This window comes from Podarcis cretensis, assembly GCF_951804945.1.
Source record: "Podarcis cretensis genome assembly, chromosome: 2".
Taxonomy (NCBI): domain Eukaryota; kingdom Metazoa; phylum Chordata; class Lepidosauria; order Squamata; family Lacertidae; genus Podarcis; species Podarcis cretensis.
Genome location: NC_137171.1, coordinates 90,645,025 through 90,663,117, shown reverse-complemented (window position 1 = coordinate 90,663,117; position 18,093 = coordinate 90,645,025). Strand labels below are relative to the sequence as shown.

At 44.0% G+C, this 18,093-nt stretch overlaps 1 protein-coding gene across 3 annotated transcripts in view; it reads right to left on the bottom strand.

Annotated features, from left to right (window-relative positions):
* Window positions 1-12,173, bottom strand: part of SRGAP3 (SLIT-ROBO Rho GTPase activating protein 3) — a 188,321-nt gene extending 176,148 nt beyond the window's left edge. The window contains exon 1 of one of the 3 annotated variants that reach the window (XM_079958670.1): window positions 11,215-12,173. In XM_079958670.1, the coding sequence (XP_079814796.1) occupies window positions 11,215-11,281 (67 nt within the window). In that variant the 5' untranslated portion in view covers window positions 11,282-12,173. The remainder of the gene's footprint in view (window positions 1-11,214) is intronic. The other 2 variants (XM_079958668.1, XM_079958669.1) reach the window with 2 other exon arrangements.
* Window positions 12,174-18,093: the final 5,920 nt, after the last annotated feature.

Here is an 18,093-nt window from a genome sequence, read left to right as displayed (position 1 = left end):
ATGCTGTTTCCTGAAACTGGAGGCAAGCAGTATTTGTTAAAGACTTCTAATTTGTCATACCAGCAGTTGGAAGGTAAGGATTTCCCATTGTTTATTGTGGGAGAGCCTCAGCTGAATTTAGGCAATGTGCTACACAAGAAAGAGCTGAACTCCTTTGAGTACTGACTGTGTGTGTGTAGCTTTTTCCCCAGCCAGAACTCAATCGAATTCTGTTCTGGCACCTCTCAGGTGGGCACCATTGCCATTATCAGAGAACAACGGAGGCATTCATGGAGAGTTCCGGCACCCCATTTTCTAGAAAAACAGGAATGTGTGTACATTTTCAGTGTACTTTCTGCATTCAGGTAACACACTTGAGGGTTTGCAGATGTCCTTGTTAAAAGTAAAAACTGGGGAGGAGAGAAAGCTAAAGGACTCTCACAGAATACCCCAGAGAATGTTCCACATCTGTTTCATAATGGTATCTTTTCATGTTTGGATCTGGCTGCACTAAGTGTGCCTTCACTCGCTCTGTGGGGGTTTTCTGTTTATAGTCTAGTTTATCACTTGACGGTTAATGGATTACAGAGCACAGATTCACACTTGAGCTCCCTCCTTTATAGCTCCTGATACAATGTATCAGAAAACCGCCATTTAATATAGCCATAATATTTGTCAGAGCCTATTGAATGCCTTGGAGCCTTCCACTGTAATAAAATGCATGCATGTTTTTGAATGTATGCATGCTGGCTGTCACCTACTCTGTACTAGATTTCTCCTTTTGGGGCAGGTACCTCCCATCTACATTCCCTTTATCTCAAGCCAGCCAGGCATATTTCTCTCCTGGAAATAATGCACAAACTTCTGTTTACCAAACCTCTCATTTTGATCTCGCATTCTGCAAGACATTGCAGCCTTCTGCTCAGATGTTGAGCCCCATCCCTAGTACAGGGGGACATGCCTCTTCAATTTTCTCTCATTATCATTTTCATATGTCAGCTGTTCTACTGCCAACATGCTGTTTCTATTAGATTTCTCTCCCCTCCCTTCCTCCTTACTAGCTTACTTCATTTTGGAGGAGTCATTCTTTTTAGAGAGTCTGTAACTGAGACCTAAGCATGATATGTATAGAGAGTTAATTTTTTGTGTGACAGTACCTCCACGTTTTTTGCTGCCCATATTAACCATTTTGTGCTGGTACCCATAGCACTTTTATCAAGATATGAGCACCAGTATCTCACTTCTCATAAAAAATGTGCTAGATACAAATCTTCAGAATTATCTCCAAACAACCCTTTATCTTTTAACCTAGAGGTGAACATAGGAAGCTGCCTTATACCAAGTCAAACCATTGGCCTATCTAGCTCAGTATTCTTGATACCAAGAGCAGCTCTTCAGGCAGGATTCTATCCCAGCCCTACGATGCTGAGGATGGAATCTGGGACATTCTGCATACGAAAGAGATGCTCTACTACTGAGCTATGGCCCCTGAGGAGTTTAAGATGACAAGTTTTTAAGGGAAACACCCAATTTAGAGATACAATCTGGTACAGACAAAAAGACACTATAACACCACTCACACTGGCTTTCAAAGAGCTTTTGGCTAAAGCAGTACTTTGAAACAAGGGCTAGGAAGTATAATGCAGTGTGTGTGTGTGTGTGTGTGTGTGTGTTATCAACTGTAGACCATGGTGTTGGAAGGCTGCCATCACTACTGTCAGAACTTCAAAAGGCAAGAGGGCTTTTAACTAAAGGTTTTTGGACCACTTTCCTGAATGTTCAAGATTGCAAGGAGAAGGCTTTTCCCCCAAATACTGCCTGCCTTGAAAAATATGCTCATATTTATATCCCACCTATCGCTGTTATGAACCACAGCAGCCAACTGAAGAAATACAAAACCACAACTGGCCTAAACTGTTCCAACTGCAGGACAGAACGCCACCTATGATACCAGATGGTTTGAGTCCCAGACTTGAGCTGGCATTTGTAGGATTTACTAGAGATTATCAATGCTGTCAAAGTTTTGGCAAAATTATTATTTTCAGTTTAGGCCTTCAGAGGAAAGAAACCATACAGAAAAGACAGAAAAGAGAACTGCTGCCATTACAACACTGCTGCTGTCCAAAGATGCTGTCCAACTTGGCACCCCATATCATGTCCATTATTTAATATCTGACCTCATTTTATTCTAGGCCTAGTTCTGTCTTATCACACCTCGGCCTACAGCCCCTGCTCCATTCCATTCCAATGTTTCCTGTTGGCTAAAGCCAAAACTAGTAGGACTGAAACATTTGAAATTAATATGAGTCTAACAGATTGCAAAACAGTATTTAGGGGACACTTACCCCATAGATTCTACTAAACGTTTAAAAAATTGCTTCCCAACTGACAGAAGTACTTATTTTCAAAATCACAATCTGCAAGTGCTGCCTTTAAAGATATCTCACCTTCTTTCACATACAGAAGGAAATGACCATTCTAATGTTGGTCTACATCTGTAAGTCATCTAAAAAAAAAAAAATGCTTCTTGCTTCAGAACCAAGTTATGGAGCCACATTCAGGAGTAAATGTAAAACATAAGAAGCTGCCTTATACTGAGTCAGACCATTAGTCCATCTTGCTCGGTATTGTCTACATTGACCAAGCCCACAAAAACAACAACTGAGAAGCAGATGAGATTGCCTGGACAAGAGGAACGCACCAGGGCTGGATGGGGTGCCCATGTTGCTCTCGGCCTGGAAGCTGCTTCAAGGACCCCTTTCCATCCCAGCACCTTTTCCTGCTGGAGATCCAGGTGTTCTAGTGTTGAGCCAAGGGGACGCTCCAGGTGTTGCACGAGGACTCCAACGCCTGATAGGTGATTTTTGCGCCCTCACCCATGGGCCTACACTGCGAGCAAGGGCTAGTTTTGCCAGCCCCTGGGTATGCCTCTGCTGGCCAACCAACTGCAATTTCTTCAATCAGGTGACAATTCCAGGCTTTACAAAGAACTACACATTAAGAAGATGGCAGGACCCCTCAGTGCAAATGTCACATCCATTTTGGGGTGGCCTGATCTTGCAGGGGAAGGCAAGTGAACAAGCAATGCCACTTATACTTTCAGCCACCACCACACAGCCCCCATTGATCCTAAATTTCAGCCTCTGTTGGCTCTGGTTCTTCGAGTTCTTGACCCATGGCTCCCATTTGGCTCATGTTCCCAGCCTCATACACCAGTGCTTTCCCAACTTCTTCAATTTAATAGTGGCTCGCCTCCAATCAGCAATTGTCAGGGCAACCTCAACCTGCCATCTCCAAATTAAGCTTCTTTCTCTGAGCTCCGAGTAGCTGACCTGCTAAAGCACCTTGCAATTTTAGATGCACAGACCATTCCTCGCCCTCGGCATTAAGTTATCATTAGCTTATACATTTCATTAATGCAACATATATCATCTTGTGTTGATGCAAAGAGGTAAATAAGCACAAAACATGCCCTTTTCAGGAAGGAACAATTAAAAGCTTTCCTTTCCAGGTCTTCGTTTTCGATGTTGGATTGCTCACTGCCTGGAATAATCAGCTACTCTGTAATTTGGTGCAGAGTTTTATAACACCATGATCAAAAGCCATTACACAAACAATCCTCCCCAAACTATTTCTTTGACAATTTCCAGGCGCCGTTACATTTCACTTCATCTTAAAAGCCACCTTGTGAGCATTAGGAACAGAGCAATTAGCTATTTTATGCTTACAGGCTTAGAATCACACAGCAGGTGAGAATCTGATCATCTGCTAATCTAGTCCACTGTACTGAGGCTGGTTCCCTCCTGCGTTAATCTACATCCACCTCCATGCAAGAAAGGTTACATCCGCATCATGCATCTAAAGCACTCTTATACCACTTGAATGACTGTGGCACACACACACCAAGAGTCTTAGGAACTGTAGTTTGTTCAGGGTGCTGACCTTACAGAGCTATAACTCCCAGCACCCTTAAACAACGATGATTTCGCCATCCAATGGCATGGATTTATACGATGGACACAAGACCTGATGACAACAACAAAGACACCACAGACAAGTGGTGAAATCTGGAAAGACTTGTTAGGATGGAAAAACAATTGTGAATATACATATTCTACACACAAGCTTATTATCATGCCATGGAAAATGCATGCAGCCTATATTTTTGTACCTTGACTATTTTTTATTGTTAGTGTTAGACTTGTTTGCATGAAAAACTTAAATAACTTGTTTTAAAAACAAACAAACATGAACTACAGTTTCCAGGATTTTTATGACTGTTAAAAGTGCCATTAGAATAATTAAAATGTATGGTATAGCTGTAACCAAAACTGAATGTCACCCACACAACAACAACAACAACAACAACAACAACAACAACAACGAATGGGTGTGTGGGCAAACAAGGCACCGTGTGCTAGAGGCACCCGTACAGTTTAACAAAGTTTAGACTATAGCTAGTTTAGACTATTTGCATCCTGGCATCTTCAAGGGAAGTTTCTCTCACCCCAACCATATTGTGAACGACCGAATTCAAACAGCAGACTATGCTACGTGGATTCCCTGCTCTTGATCTACATCAGTAGCAGCCAGGACTGAAGAAACCCATTGAATCCTCGTGGCCTCAATTCATGCAGCAAGTTCTGCTTCATGACATGGCTAGAACAATGCACAATTGCCACAGGGTGCTAATCCCCATTGCAAAAATAATGATCAGACGGGTGCACAGTAACAGCAGCTGTGAACTGAAATCACCCATCGTCACAGCTTAAAAGTTCCCTCACATGTATGTGCAACAGACACTACTTTCCGAAAGTGAAAGATTGGAGAGCATGTTGACACTAAGGAACCATTGCTCCATGTTATAAATTCCTACACAGAGAACAACTTCATGCAGAAATTGTCTTTACCTAGGACAAACCACAATATACTTTGCCCAGCTCATTCCACAGCACACAGTAAGCTCACATGCACCCATGCAGGGTCATAAGACACCAATATCTGCACATGCCTTCCATGTGACCATTTTGTAACATGTAAAACAACCTGTACTTACCCCAAGCTATGAGCCATATCTGTTTACGAGCTAATTGACAGTTGTTTCGATACTAGCATACCTTTCCTAGGATTCAGTCCAAGGCAACTATCCATAAATGCTGTGCAGGTGCTTGACGAATGTCTGGCAGCAGTACTAGGCTGAGAGCCAATAATCTGAAGGTGAATCTCAGTAAGAGAGAGATGCTGTGGATGGTGGTTCTCATGTCCTGGAATTAGGTAGTCATCCTGTTCTGGAGAGGATTGCACTCCTTCTGAAAGATCAGCCTGGAATTCCAGCCTGTGCTTCGCTTTGTCACTATACCCAGGTGGCCTCAGTGGCAAGGAGTGCCTACTCCTTGAAATGATTCAATCAATCAATCATTTTAATTGAGCATGGTTTTGGCTTTGGAAAGGCAGCATACAAAGTGGACAAACAACATATAAAAAACTACATTACTGCAAACAGAGAAAAGCAGACATAAACAAAAAGCAAGACATCAAAATGCAAACAACCAAACTGAACCACTTCTACACAAATCTTAAAATCCAAAATAAATATACAAAAAATGAGCAGCAACAACAGCAACAACCTCCCCCAACAAAAATCCCCAACCAATACCTCAGTCCATGATTCTGTTCAACAGCCTCAGCTTTTACAGCTGGAGTCAGTCAGGACTTTGCACTCCCGGCCAGGGGGAAAATGGCCTGCAAGGCACAGAGCAGGTATTCCAGGACTCACAGCCTGGTCACCATGATCCACACTCTTTATGGAGCTTTACAGTGCCCCCACAAGGGACGCAGGTGGCGCTGTGGGTTAAAGCCTCAGCGCCTAGGACTTGCCGATCGAAAGGTCGGCGGTTCGAATCCCTGCGGCGTGGTGCGCTCCCGCTGCTCGGTCCCAGCGCCTGCCAACCTAGCAGTTCGAAAGCACCTCCGGGTGCAAGTAGATAAATAGGGACCGCTTACCAGCGGGAAGGTAAACGGCGTTTCCGTGTGCGGCTCTGGCTTGCCAGAGCAGCGATGTCACGCTGGCCACGTGACCCGGGAGTGTCTCCGGACAGCGCTGGCCCCTGGCCTCTTGAGTGAGATGGGCGCACAACTCCAGAGTCTGTCAAGACTGGCCTGTATGGGCAGGGGTACCTTTACCTTACCTTTACAGTGCCCCCACACTGACAAATTTTTAAATGGGCTTTGAAATCCACTTGCAACTGCTTTTAACTGACATTTTAATGATCTGTATTCAATGGCTGCCTTGAAAAAAATAATGCCCTTGTTTATACTGAAACTGATATTTAATGATATAAACAATTTTCTGCTGCTATCATAATATTTTCAGATGGCAGTTTTATAGATTACAATATTTCATAGTGAAATGTTATCTTAAAATGTTGTGAGTCAACTTGGGAGGGTTAACTCTGAAAAGTGGCTTGTAAATAAGTAAATTATCACCGGTCTTTCCCCTACCTCCAGCCACTAGTCACAATGAAACCAAAGGCCAAAAAACAGTAGAAGGCACATGTAGAATTCAGCCCCTCTCAGCAAGCCTCCCTCCAAAGCATATCATCTGTACTGCCCATTACCCTAGGATGAACAGTTGGACTTAGCAAATTCTACTAACACTAAAAAATAAAGCAAAGTTATTCACAAACTAACAGCAGCCACAATAGGGAATCCAAGGGCTACAGGTGACGGCATCTAGTTAGCATTTTCTCACACTTGTCAGAAACATTCTCCTTCCAGACAGGCAACTGAAGATACAGAAGCCCCCTTTTCTCACATTCCAAAAGCATGTAAAATCTTTGGGACCTGCCACAAAATACTTCAGCTGTTCCACAGCCCCTCCCACCTTCACACCCTGCTTGTGGGCTTTCCAGAGACATCTCGTTGACCACTGTTGGAAACGGCTGGATCATTGATCTAATCTTGCAGGCATCTTCTTATGTTCAGTTCAAGAATTAAATACTCTGCCAAGTCAGCTCTCTTAGCAAAATGCTTGGGCTTTCTTGTCATCTGAACACCAGCTCAGATACCAAAGACGAGAGACACATGAAGTAAATAAAAAGACCCAGTGCAATGACCCAACAGCAGAAATGCATTCTTTTATTTGGAAGAGGAAATAAGAAAGAGAAGTCTTGGATGATCAAAATGAGTGAACATCGGAAAGAGTTTTGGAGCAGTCCATAGCAATAAAAGGTTGAAGGATAAGGGATGAGGCCACATTCTGTGAACCATATTACAGACCCACTGGTATATAGAGCAGGAAATGTCCAAAACTTGCCATGGGTGATAGCAAACGCTGTATCATGTAGGACAGGTATAGCTCAACTGTGGTCCTCTAGACATTGCTGGACTACAGCACCCATCATCCCAGCCCACTGGCTGGGACTCCCAACAACTTCTGGAGGGCCACTGGTTAGCCACCTCTGATTTAGGACAACTTGCTGCAGGAACTGAAGCCCTCACATTAGGCCCACCAGCAAAACACCATCCATGTAGATCATGTGATCCTGACTCAAGCAGCAAGTTTCCTTCACAGTTAGCAAGTCCTGCCTCATGTACCCTGGGAACACCACTGTAAGCACTCCCCTTTGGTTGCCAACTGGCTCGTCTTCAACTGGGAGTGGCTATTTAGATCAAGAGCCAGCTTTACGGCAGAGCACCAGCCCTGAGTTAGTATGTACTGCAACTATTTAAATCCAGGGCACGATAATATGGAAATTGCCCAAATTATACACAAACGGCTGACAATTAGCATACAGCAGCATGTGTTGTGACAGTTGCATCACTGTTCAAAGCGAAACACTTAAGACCGAAAATGCCGAATACAACAAACAGATACACAAGACCAAAGATCAATTCCCAGTCCCAAAAATACCCCTTTTCAGAAGGTCTGACAATGATCCAAGAAGCAGCATGGATCTATTTAAAGTAGGCATGGGGAGCCTTAGGGCCAGGGGAGAAACAAGACCCTCCAGATCTCTCCGTTCATAGAATGATAGCGTTGGAAGGGACCCCAAGAATCTTCTAATCCAACCTCATGCAACACAGGAATCCATTCAGCTCTCAGGATTCGACCCATGTCATACCGCCTGCCCCCCAGCCTTCCCTAGGCTGTCTCCATGCCCTCAAGTCATGGGTGTAGCCAAGAGGGGACAGGGAGGGGCAGCTGCCCCCCCCCCCAAATCAAGTAAATCAATACAAAATAACTACCGTATTTTTCTGTGTATAAGACTAGGTTTTTTAATCAAAAAATTAGGTTTAAAATTGGGGCTCATCTTATACATGGGTAGTGTTGAGGGGTGTTTTCTTAATTTGGAGTCCAAAAAATAGGGGGTGTCATACATGGGAGCATCTTATACACAGAAAAAATACGGTAACTGAGGTTCCCCCCCCCAAAAAAAAACATAAAACCTGACACCCCTCCAACATAATTCATGGCTACCCTCACGCCTTGAGTACTTTGGCAGGCTAGGATGTGCCCTTTAACTCTGATAACACTTTGGTTGCCTAAGTAGAGACATGGGGGTGAGGAATAGAAATGTCTGACTGTTGCATGGCTGCGAGCTGGAAAGGTAATAATCACCTCTGCTGCCCCGCCTCCTTGTGCCTCTGACCATGCCCATGGCTGGCATAGAGAGTTGGGGTGGAAAAGGTTCCCCTCTCCTGCTTAAAAGCATCTGGGAGATGATGGGGTGGAACTCACCTTGAAGGTGACTCAACCAGTCTTAATTCTGCTGCTCAAAAGAGTTCCCAGGTGCTTCCGTGCTTCAATTAATATTGTGCTTAGTGTGTACATTCTGATTATTTTTATTCAGAAGCTTTCCAAGTGTGCTCTGGGAAGAGGAAATAAATCTGAAAGCATTTCTTCTCAATATAAAATTTAACTGTATTTAACAGAGGAAAGACCAGATCCCCATAGCTATCCCTAGTCTTAAAGCTACATAGCCCTTTTAGAACTCTCTCTCTCTCTCTCTCTCTCTCTCTCTCTCTCACACACACACACACACACACAGAGAGAGAGAGAGAGAGAGAGAGGAAGGAACACTGCAAGCTACTCGACTACTAACAATGAAATAACCGCTGACTGAAACACAACATTATGGCAACAGCAGCAGATTAAGAAGCTTCCTGTAGGAACTACTACAGGATATCCAAGAACAATTATATGGGATAATATGTTCTCTTTCATTTTAATCTGTCAGATCTTGCCTCTATTGAAGTTAATGGGAAAATTTCCACCAACATGCAAGAGTTCCCAGATTTCATCCTGTCTATTTTGGCAAGGGACATCAAACTGCAGCCCTAGAAATATCTGTAAAATGGTCTAGTCTAATGCCAACCTTCCCATCACAGAGGGTGATACCCAATGTTAATCGGAGTATGGATCTGCTCTGTTAGAGCCACTGAAATCAATACGCTTAAGTCATTTGATTGGGTGGGTCTATTTCATGTGTGACTTAGTTGGATAACATCCAAAACTATTCATTACAAGGACTGTGGTGCTTACACAGATAGTCTTCTCTTGGTTTTACTCTGGTACTTCCATGCCTATATGTGTCATATGGTTTTATTTACGGATTTTAAAAAAATATTTTAGTTTTATTTTATTATGTGAACATATACTGCATGAAACTAATATTTTCAAAGGCCACCCAATGACCATTTACTGAAGGATGGGCTAGAACGAATAACGTAATAGACATGCACCACCTTAAAAGTTGTTTTCCAGTACTTCATTAAGTCCTTACACACACACTCAATGTAATGTAGGCTTCCAAAAAACAAAACAAAATCGAACTACTTGATAAATAGCATACATATCGTCTTATGACATTATGTCACAATCACAGGAGGAGCACCAATGGTTGGTGCAGATGGTAGAGCTCACCATTAACTTTGCCATCAAACACCCCCACCCCAAATCTTTTGCTGGCACTACTCACCATTCAGCGCTGAACATGCACATGCAAAGCTAACCAGACTACTTGCCCTTTCAGCATCAGTCCATCAGTAATCCATGGATTAGCAAAACAGACATAAACACTGATACTTCATGTCATGTCAGTCCCATAGTAAACACTACAATGTATGGGGTGAAGTCCACACCATGTTTCATGTTTATACTGCTAATGGGCTTTGATTTTATCAATGAATGAGAAGGAAGAGAGTTCTGTTTTTCTAAATGCTTGATAAAAACCAAGAATGCAATGTGGTGCGTGGGTTTTATGTTGCACTTCGGGGTGTTGCTTAATGGACAAGAGGAGAGAGATGAGGCTGTGGCAGAAAACAACAGGCCGGATCCCACCAGATTAGAGCCAAACCTTCATCCAAGGGTGTGTCATCCATAGGTACTGCTGTGGAAGCAGAACAGATACCCAAGCTTCCTTCCTCCCTGTGCAGAACCTCCAGGACCTCAGCTGAGATTGCTTGTCCTCAGCCCTACCCATTCCCCTGGGTTGTGTAACCTAAGAGCTAAGGAAGGCAACGAAAGGGGGGGGGGTGCTCTGTGTAGTTTTAAAAAATAAATAAAAGATAGGCTTAAGACACATGCATATGAAGAGATGCAGACCCTTTCCTCTTAAATGCTATTTGACGGTGGAAAAGGCACCACATCAAGAAGCATCGTTCTACATATGGGAGATATACACACACACATATATATAAATCGACGCCTACATACTCCATCTATGCAGATGCAAATCTAGCCAGCCACATACATATCTGTTATATACAGATGGGTGCCCCCGCCTACACCGAAATGGGGCTTTAATCGAAGGAAGGCACCATTTATCAAGCGATTTCGCGAGAAGGCTCCAGACCTCGCCGTGGCGAAGATTTTTTACTTTTCTTTTTTTTTTTTAAGTGAGGCTCTTACTCCGAACCGAGACTGTTAAAAAGCCACCATTCACACAACTGCAATGCAGCTTTTACTACCCCCACCGCGATTCCCACCCCCCAACCGCACGACCTCTGCCGTCCACAAAAGCGAGCCATCGGCAGCCAGGGCTTGCTCGGACAACGCAAGGGCTTTCACAATAAGATTAGCGGTGCATAATAAGATTTATAACAATGAAAATGGGAGGGCGGCAGGAGAGAAAGGAGGAGGGGAGGGAGGCTGGGGGAGGGGAGGAAAAGGAACCGGGTGAAAGTGAGAGAGAGAGAGAGAGAGAGAGAGAGAGAGGTACAGCTTCCACTCACCTTTTACTTGAGTTTCATATTCTGCTATGATCTCTTTGTCTTTCTTGAACTTGGCTTGAGATGACATCTTCGGGAAGATCTACCAAGATCCCAAGGATTTTTTTCCCCCACCCTCCTCTCCTCTTATCTTTTCTTTTAGGAGGAGCAGAAAGTCTCTCCCTCGGCTTGGTCTGCTCCGCCGGATCAGCTTTGCAGCCTTCTCCGTTTTTCACTTTGCTGCAAAGACAACACAGCTTCTCTTCTTCGCTCCCTTCCCCGGCATTTGCCTTCCGCGACCGGCGATCAAGCAGCAGCAGCTTCAGAGAAGAAGAAGAAGAAGAAGAAGAAGAAGAAGAAGAACCGGGCAGATCCAATAATCTACAGCTATTGCCCTTGTACTAACAAGAGGAGTGAATGAAGCGCTGGGGGTGCGGGTGGGGGGAGAGAGGGAGGAGGAGGAGGAGGGTGTGTCACCTGCACCCAAGTAGCCTTCAAAGAGACGTGCTGTGTTGGAGAGGACGATTAAAAAAAAAAAAAGAAAGAGAAGGCGGCGATCCAATCAATCAATCAATCAATCAATCAATACACAGCCAAGCCCTGGAAGCAGCTGAGGGGAGGGGAGGGGCAGATCAGAGAAGAAAAAGCAGCAGCAGCAGCAGCAGCACACGCAAAGGTTCCTCCTTCCTTAGCATGCAGGCAAACCCAGAGCAAGGAGGAGCGGCGTGAAAAGCTCTCTGGCTGTAATCCAAGGGAAGGTCAGGTTGCAAACGGGGATCGCATCCCCGGCTCCGCCTCGACCCACAGACATACACGCCCCCCCCCCTTTCCAAGCAGGCTCGAGGCTCCCGATGCCGAACGGGGAAGGTGACAGGCGGCGAGGGGTGGGGATGGGGGGGAGCGAGCGCCCGAAGTTAGTTTGGCTGCTGCGAATGCATTGGCTCCGGTCTGCGGCGCCGGTGCACGGAGCTGCTTCGGACTGCGGGCTTGAATTAAGCTCGCTCCACGTCACGCACAGGCAAGGCCCCGCCTCCCGCATTTTGTAACAACGGGCACTTTGCAGCCTGCAGGGCGCTTCGGCTCACTGCAAGGGGCAGGGAAATCTGCAGCAGCCCCGCCAGCAAAGCAAAACAAACAAAAACGTGCAAGGGGGGGGGGAGATCTGCGGGAGCAGTCCTGTCTCACAGCAGCGCCTGGCCTCCTCTCCTGCGGAAATAAAAGATTTGGAGGGACGGGTAAATTCGAGCGGGAGGCAAATTGGGTCTAGAATGATTTACATTTTAAAGAAATTGCCTTGATCTCATTATTTGACAGAGGATTCTTTCTTTTAGCACCGAGCAGCGTAATAGTTTCCAAGTTAGCTTCGTGCAAAGTTTAGGGCGAGGGGAGGGAGGGCGAAATCAAATTCTGTGTTGCTTTGCGCTATAGGTGGTTCCAGGTAGGAAGCTGAGATCGCAAGCAGTCGTCAGCTTTTCCGGGCGCACGCTTGGCACGTTAGCTTCCACACTGCTGCGGGCGGTTCTTGGCATTTTTTGTCCCACCGCTCCATCACTTCTTTCCCCGCCCTTTCCCCTATTCTGGCAATGGGTGCCCACTATTGGCGCTGTAAGTTATTGACAATGCAGCAGATCCACAGTGCGGTCGTGGGCATGCTTGCTGAGAAGTAAGCCCTGCAAAGTTGAGTGGGACTTCCTTATTTCCTGTGTTACCTGACCAATCTAGTGCCAGAGGGTATCGAATAAATGCCTGATTTTGCTGAGCAAGGGGCTCCTGGGCCTTTGGCGTACCACAGCTGGATGGATCTGGCCTGTGGACCACAAGTTTACCACCCCTGGTAAATAGGCTAAAGAATGCAAAAAGGGTCGTGCTGGATCTAGCCAAAGACCCATTTGATCCCACAGGAAGCCCACAAGCAGAAATGCTGTCTTACAGTATAATCCTCAAAGTAGGCACCAGTGAATACAGTGCCACTTACCTCCGTGTGAATAAGATTGCAGCCTTGCTTGCTATACCTATACAGTGGTAAAAGGTAAAGGTAAAGGTACCCCTGCCCATACGGGCCAGTCTTGACAGACTCTGGGGTTGTGTGCCCATCTCACTTAAGAGGCCAGGGGCCAGCGCTGTCCGGAGACACTTCCGGGTCACGTGGCCAGCGTGACGAAGCTGCAGCTGGTGAGCCAGCACCAGCGCAGCACACGGAAACGCCGTTTACCTTCCCGCTATAAAGTGGTCCCTATTTATCTACTTGCACTTAAGAGTGCTTTCGAACTGCTAGGTTGGCAGGCGCTGGGACCGAGCAGCGGGAGCGCACCCCACCGCAGGGATTCGAACCGCCGACCTTTCGATCGGCAAGCCCTAGGCGCTGAGGCTTTAACCCACAGCGCCACCTGGTACCTCAGGTTAAATACTTAATTCATTCCAGAGGTCCGCTCTTAACCTGAAACTGGTCTTAACCTGAAGCACCACTTTAGCTAATGGGGCCTCCTGCTGCCGCCACGCCACCAGAGCACAATTTCTGTTCTCATCCTGAAGCAAAGTTCTTAACCTGAGGTACTATTTCTGGGTTAGCGGAATCTGTAACCTGAAGCGTCTGTAACCTGAAGCGTATGTAACCCGAGGTACCACTGTACTGCACACAGAAAACTGAAGTTAAGAAACAGTGGGTGCTTCCAGACTATTGATATTTTGGGGTGGGATTCAGTCACATGCTGGTAAATAATGAGGTTTTGCACTTATACTGGATTAGGAGGTCTTGCACAGCAAAACCACTTCCCCAACAGGCCTTTGGTGATAAAGAAAGTGATCGGGAAACACACTGGAAAATGGGGGAATAACACTTCTTCGGACCCAATGTAATCTAGTCTCCCCTCAAATAAATCAGGAAGAATGCTCGTTAAGCAGGGCATCTGGAGGCACCCAGTGAATGACTGCAGGCCATATAATGAGTCCAAGGAAGAAGTGCCATTTGAACCCAGATACACCCTCTCAACTGGGACTACACGCTTTCAGAAATTAATCTTATATGCGACTCTTGTGCTTCCACAATGATACACAAAAGTGAATCTCACTGTGTTTGATGGAATTTACTCCCTGCATAGGATTGCAGCCATGATGACCTTTGCGTACACACCATACATTTAAAGTGCATTCACACTCCAAATGATCCTGGGTACAGTGTTACCTCGGGTTACGAACAGTCCTGCTTACGAAAGCTTCAGGTTACGAACTCCACAAACCCGGAAGTAGGTGTCCTGGGTTGTGAACTTTGCCCCGGGATACGAATGCAATCTGCTTTTGGGGCCGCGGGAGGCCTATGTAGGGAAGGCGCACCTTGGGTTAAGAATGCTTCAGGTTAAGGACAGAGACTTCTGGAATGAATTAAGTTCATAACCTGAGGTACCACTGTATTGTAGTTTACCCCTCAAAGAGCTACAATTCCCTGGTCTCTTTAAAAACCACAGTTCCCAGGATTCTTTGGGAGAAGTCATGTGCTTAAATGTATAGCTGTTTAGTTCTTCCAGCTACCCCAGTGCAATTTATTTCTGCACTGTTACGATTTACACTTATTTATGCTGTCAGGATAAGTGAAATCATTTTAAGACACTTTAAATTCAAAAGTGCAGTGGAAATTCTGAATAATTATTAAAGATTTAAAAATATCAAGCCAACAGTGAAGCACATACGAATGATCATTTGATTTTAAAGGAAAACTTATGCACACTTAACTCTTTTGGATGGTATCCAACATGTGAAATGTATTCCAAGAAGGCAGACAGGCATACATGCATTTATAAGCTATCCATTGCTACTGTGTTTGTTTGCATTTGTGGTCATTTTGAATTACAATGCCATCTTCCTCCTTCCACCTCCATCCTCACTATAATGTATGCTTAATATTTAATTATTACAAAGAGCAGGAAAGTGATGTTGCTTCATAAAAACTAAGCCAGACATAGAAAATCGTAGACTCTGACTATAATAACCAAATGTGTACAGGTGAAAGAGTCTGATCACATATTGCAATCTACTCTGGAGTAATGTATTCTGTGTCTTCATATGTTTAATAGGAAAAGTTACTTAGATTTCTTAATTAAAATAACAAAAAGGGGATAATAAAACATCACCCACCACAAACGTCGTAATGAATGTGTGCCCATTACTGCCCATGTCCAAAACCCACCCTTTTAAAAAACATGCTGAAGGTATCTACTCTACAGCTGTGGTGACTGCACAACCCTTCTGTTTCTCTTAGAAGTATTTATGCAGCCTGAGAAAAGATGGAAGGACCACAGGGAACATACAGGTTCACAACGACAGGAAAACAGCGCTGTGTGGATGCACTGTATCAAGTTAAAGAAGTGTGGCAATCCCACATTTAACACCTAGTGTGGAAGCACCCTTAATGTTGGATGAACTTCAAATCAACTCAGCAGTTATGAGCTTTCATGGTGAGTGTCCAGGGGGGAAAATATATTCTTTTATTTGAAGTATTTTTACCCTACTCTTTAAAAAAAAAAAAGGCTTCCAGAACAGTCTACAATAATATAAAAAAGTTGCTTTTCTCAGCTTACAACAGAATACAAATCTAATCTATTTTTGAGGCTGATGGTCTGCTGAAGCCTTTTGCATCTTTTGCGGGGGCAGGAGTCATCCCGCTCACCAGATTGTCCCTGCCTGTGGCTGGTGAGGGTTGGGTTCTTTAATTCCTCTCAATAACCTGCACTGCTAAGAAATTATGCTACTTGCTTAATAATTTAAAATTGTACCCCTCCACCCTATGAAATGATAGACAAGAGACTCGGGAGACTGCCCTGGAAGGGACTGTGTAATAACAGTGTTATATCACACTGTATATCAGTGTTTCCTGATATAAACTGCTTTTAAAAAGAAAAATTGACACTGACTCCACCTCTTAGTTATTACAAGGGCAGTATCTGTCATTTACAGGAATTGTGTTATATGCATCCCTTTAAAAGTTTTGAAGGCAAGGCATTAAGGTGTGACAGAGAAAAAGCTTTCTTGTATTTGGGAATATTTCAAAGCCAGGCAGCTAAAAAAATTAGAGTAGTTTCTAAATTAAGAACAAGTAGCACCATCAGCACATTTAGGCATAGACTTTGAATAAGAAAATGAGATGAAAGGGGGTTGGGAGGGAGGAGGGGGGAAACAAACCCATAAACTTTTCTGTTTTTTAAAGGTTCTCTTCCAGCTTGCAATTCTGGCATGAGCACATTCATTTCACCTTATCATACTGCTCCCTGAGAACTGTAGTTCTCAGCACCAGCTTTGGCAGAGAGATGCTTGGAAATTCAGCTCCACACAAACACAACACACCGCCAACAAAAACAAACATATGCAGGACTTGAAGAGGGTTTAACATGTAGTTAGGAAACAAAAAATGTGTATAAGAAACAACTGAAAGTACTAACCACAACAGTGAACATATGCACCTGACAAAAAGGCTGCTTAGTTGAGTCACATAGTTCACAACAATAAATAAGAGTTTCATCGAGAATGGTAAACATTAAGGAACTTTGTAGTTCTACAAAGGAGCTGGCTGTGTAGTTCATTCATATAGTTTCATAGCAATCAAAGATAGTTTCAATGAGAACAAGGGGTTTAGCATTAAATAACTTTTGTCCACACTCTTACAATACAGCTGGCTTTGACGTTCACATAGTTTCACAGCGAAGCCAAATACACATGACATTAGCTACAATCCATTTGTAGCCTGCAGTTTCTTGAGAAATACTCCTGTTTGACGCATTTGCCCACTAACCAGCTTTCATCCAATGTGAAAACAAGCCGTGTGACTCAGCTACATTCATCACAATAATACGTTCTGAATGCGTTATAAACATGCAACGCCATGTGGCGCCAGAGAGCAAAAAGAAATTTATATTATATTTTTACATAGGCTTTTTTTGGGTAACGATTTAATTTCTGACTTACTTAGAGCGTTTTTAACCTGTACCTAGATTCACCCATGATTAAGATGAAGTGTGTACATTTGAGACAGCCATCGCACATAAGTAGATGACAGCTTCACTGAGCCTTCAAGAGGTTGCAGACACACGGAAACAAATTAGGTAGTACATATTGGGTGAAGACATCTCTGTTCCATCTCTGGTGTGTACAGCAATGTAAAAAATGCAGCTTGAAATGTAGCAGGAGGAAAGGACCTTGCAGCATTTTAAGTCACTGACGTGTACATAGCCTCAGTAAGAGCAAGGGAGTTTCCATTTAATAAAATGTTGCACATACATCTACAGATCAACTGGCTAGGCAAGTGATGTGATGAATGCTGACTGCGTATGCGCAGATGCAACCAAAATGAAACATAATTTGGAGAGGAAATAGCTCAATACAAAATATATTTAACAAAGCATTACCAGCTGAACAAATTCTTTTTCTGAATTAGAGAATGACAAACTCTGGCAACCTGATGATTTCACATGTACTGACTCCAGGTTTAAGGCATGAGAAATATTTGTGTGCAAGACCCTATAGAGCTGGAGAATCAGAGTTAATAGCTTAACCTGAATGGATCACAAACCCGATTCAGTTTTGTTTGTTTAATTTTTTGGATAGAAATTTATATCCCACTCTTCACTATGTGGGTCTCAACTATGATATGGTAAAGATTACCTGCACCATATTCACATTGCCAAATAGCAATTTTAGAACTGGAGAGAACAGCAGACTGTGACAACTAAGACAGTACTGGATGGGAGACAGAATTAATATATTAGCACAGGATGGGACAGGTTAAAAATGTGGGAGACCCTATCCAAGATAAATGCTTTTGTAATGAATTAGCACTCAAGCACTAATATTAAGATGCAACTTCTCATGCGTCCCATTGATGGCAACAGACTTGATTCTCCCCTTCTCTAGGTCTGT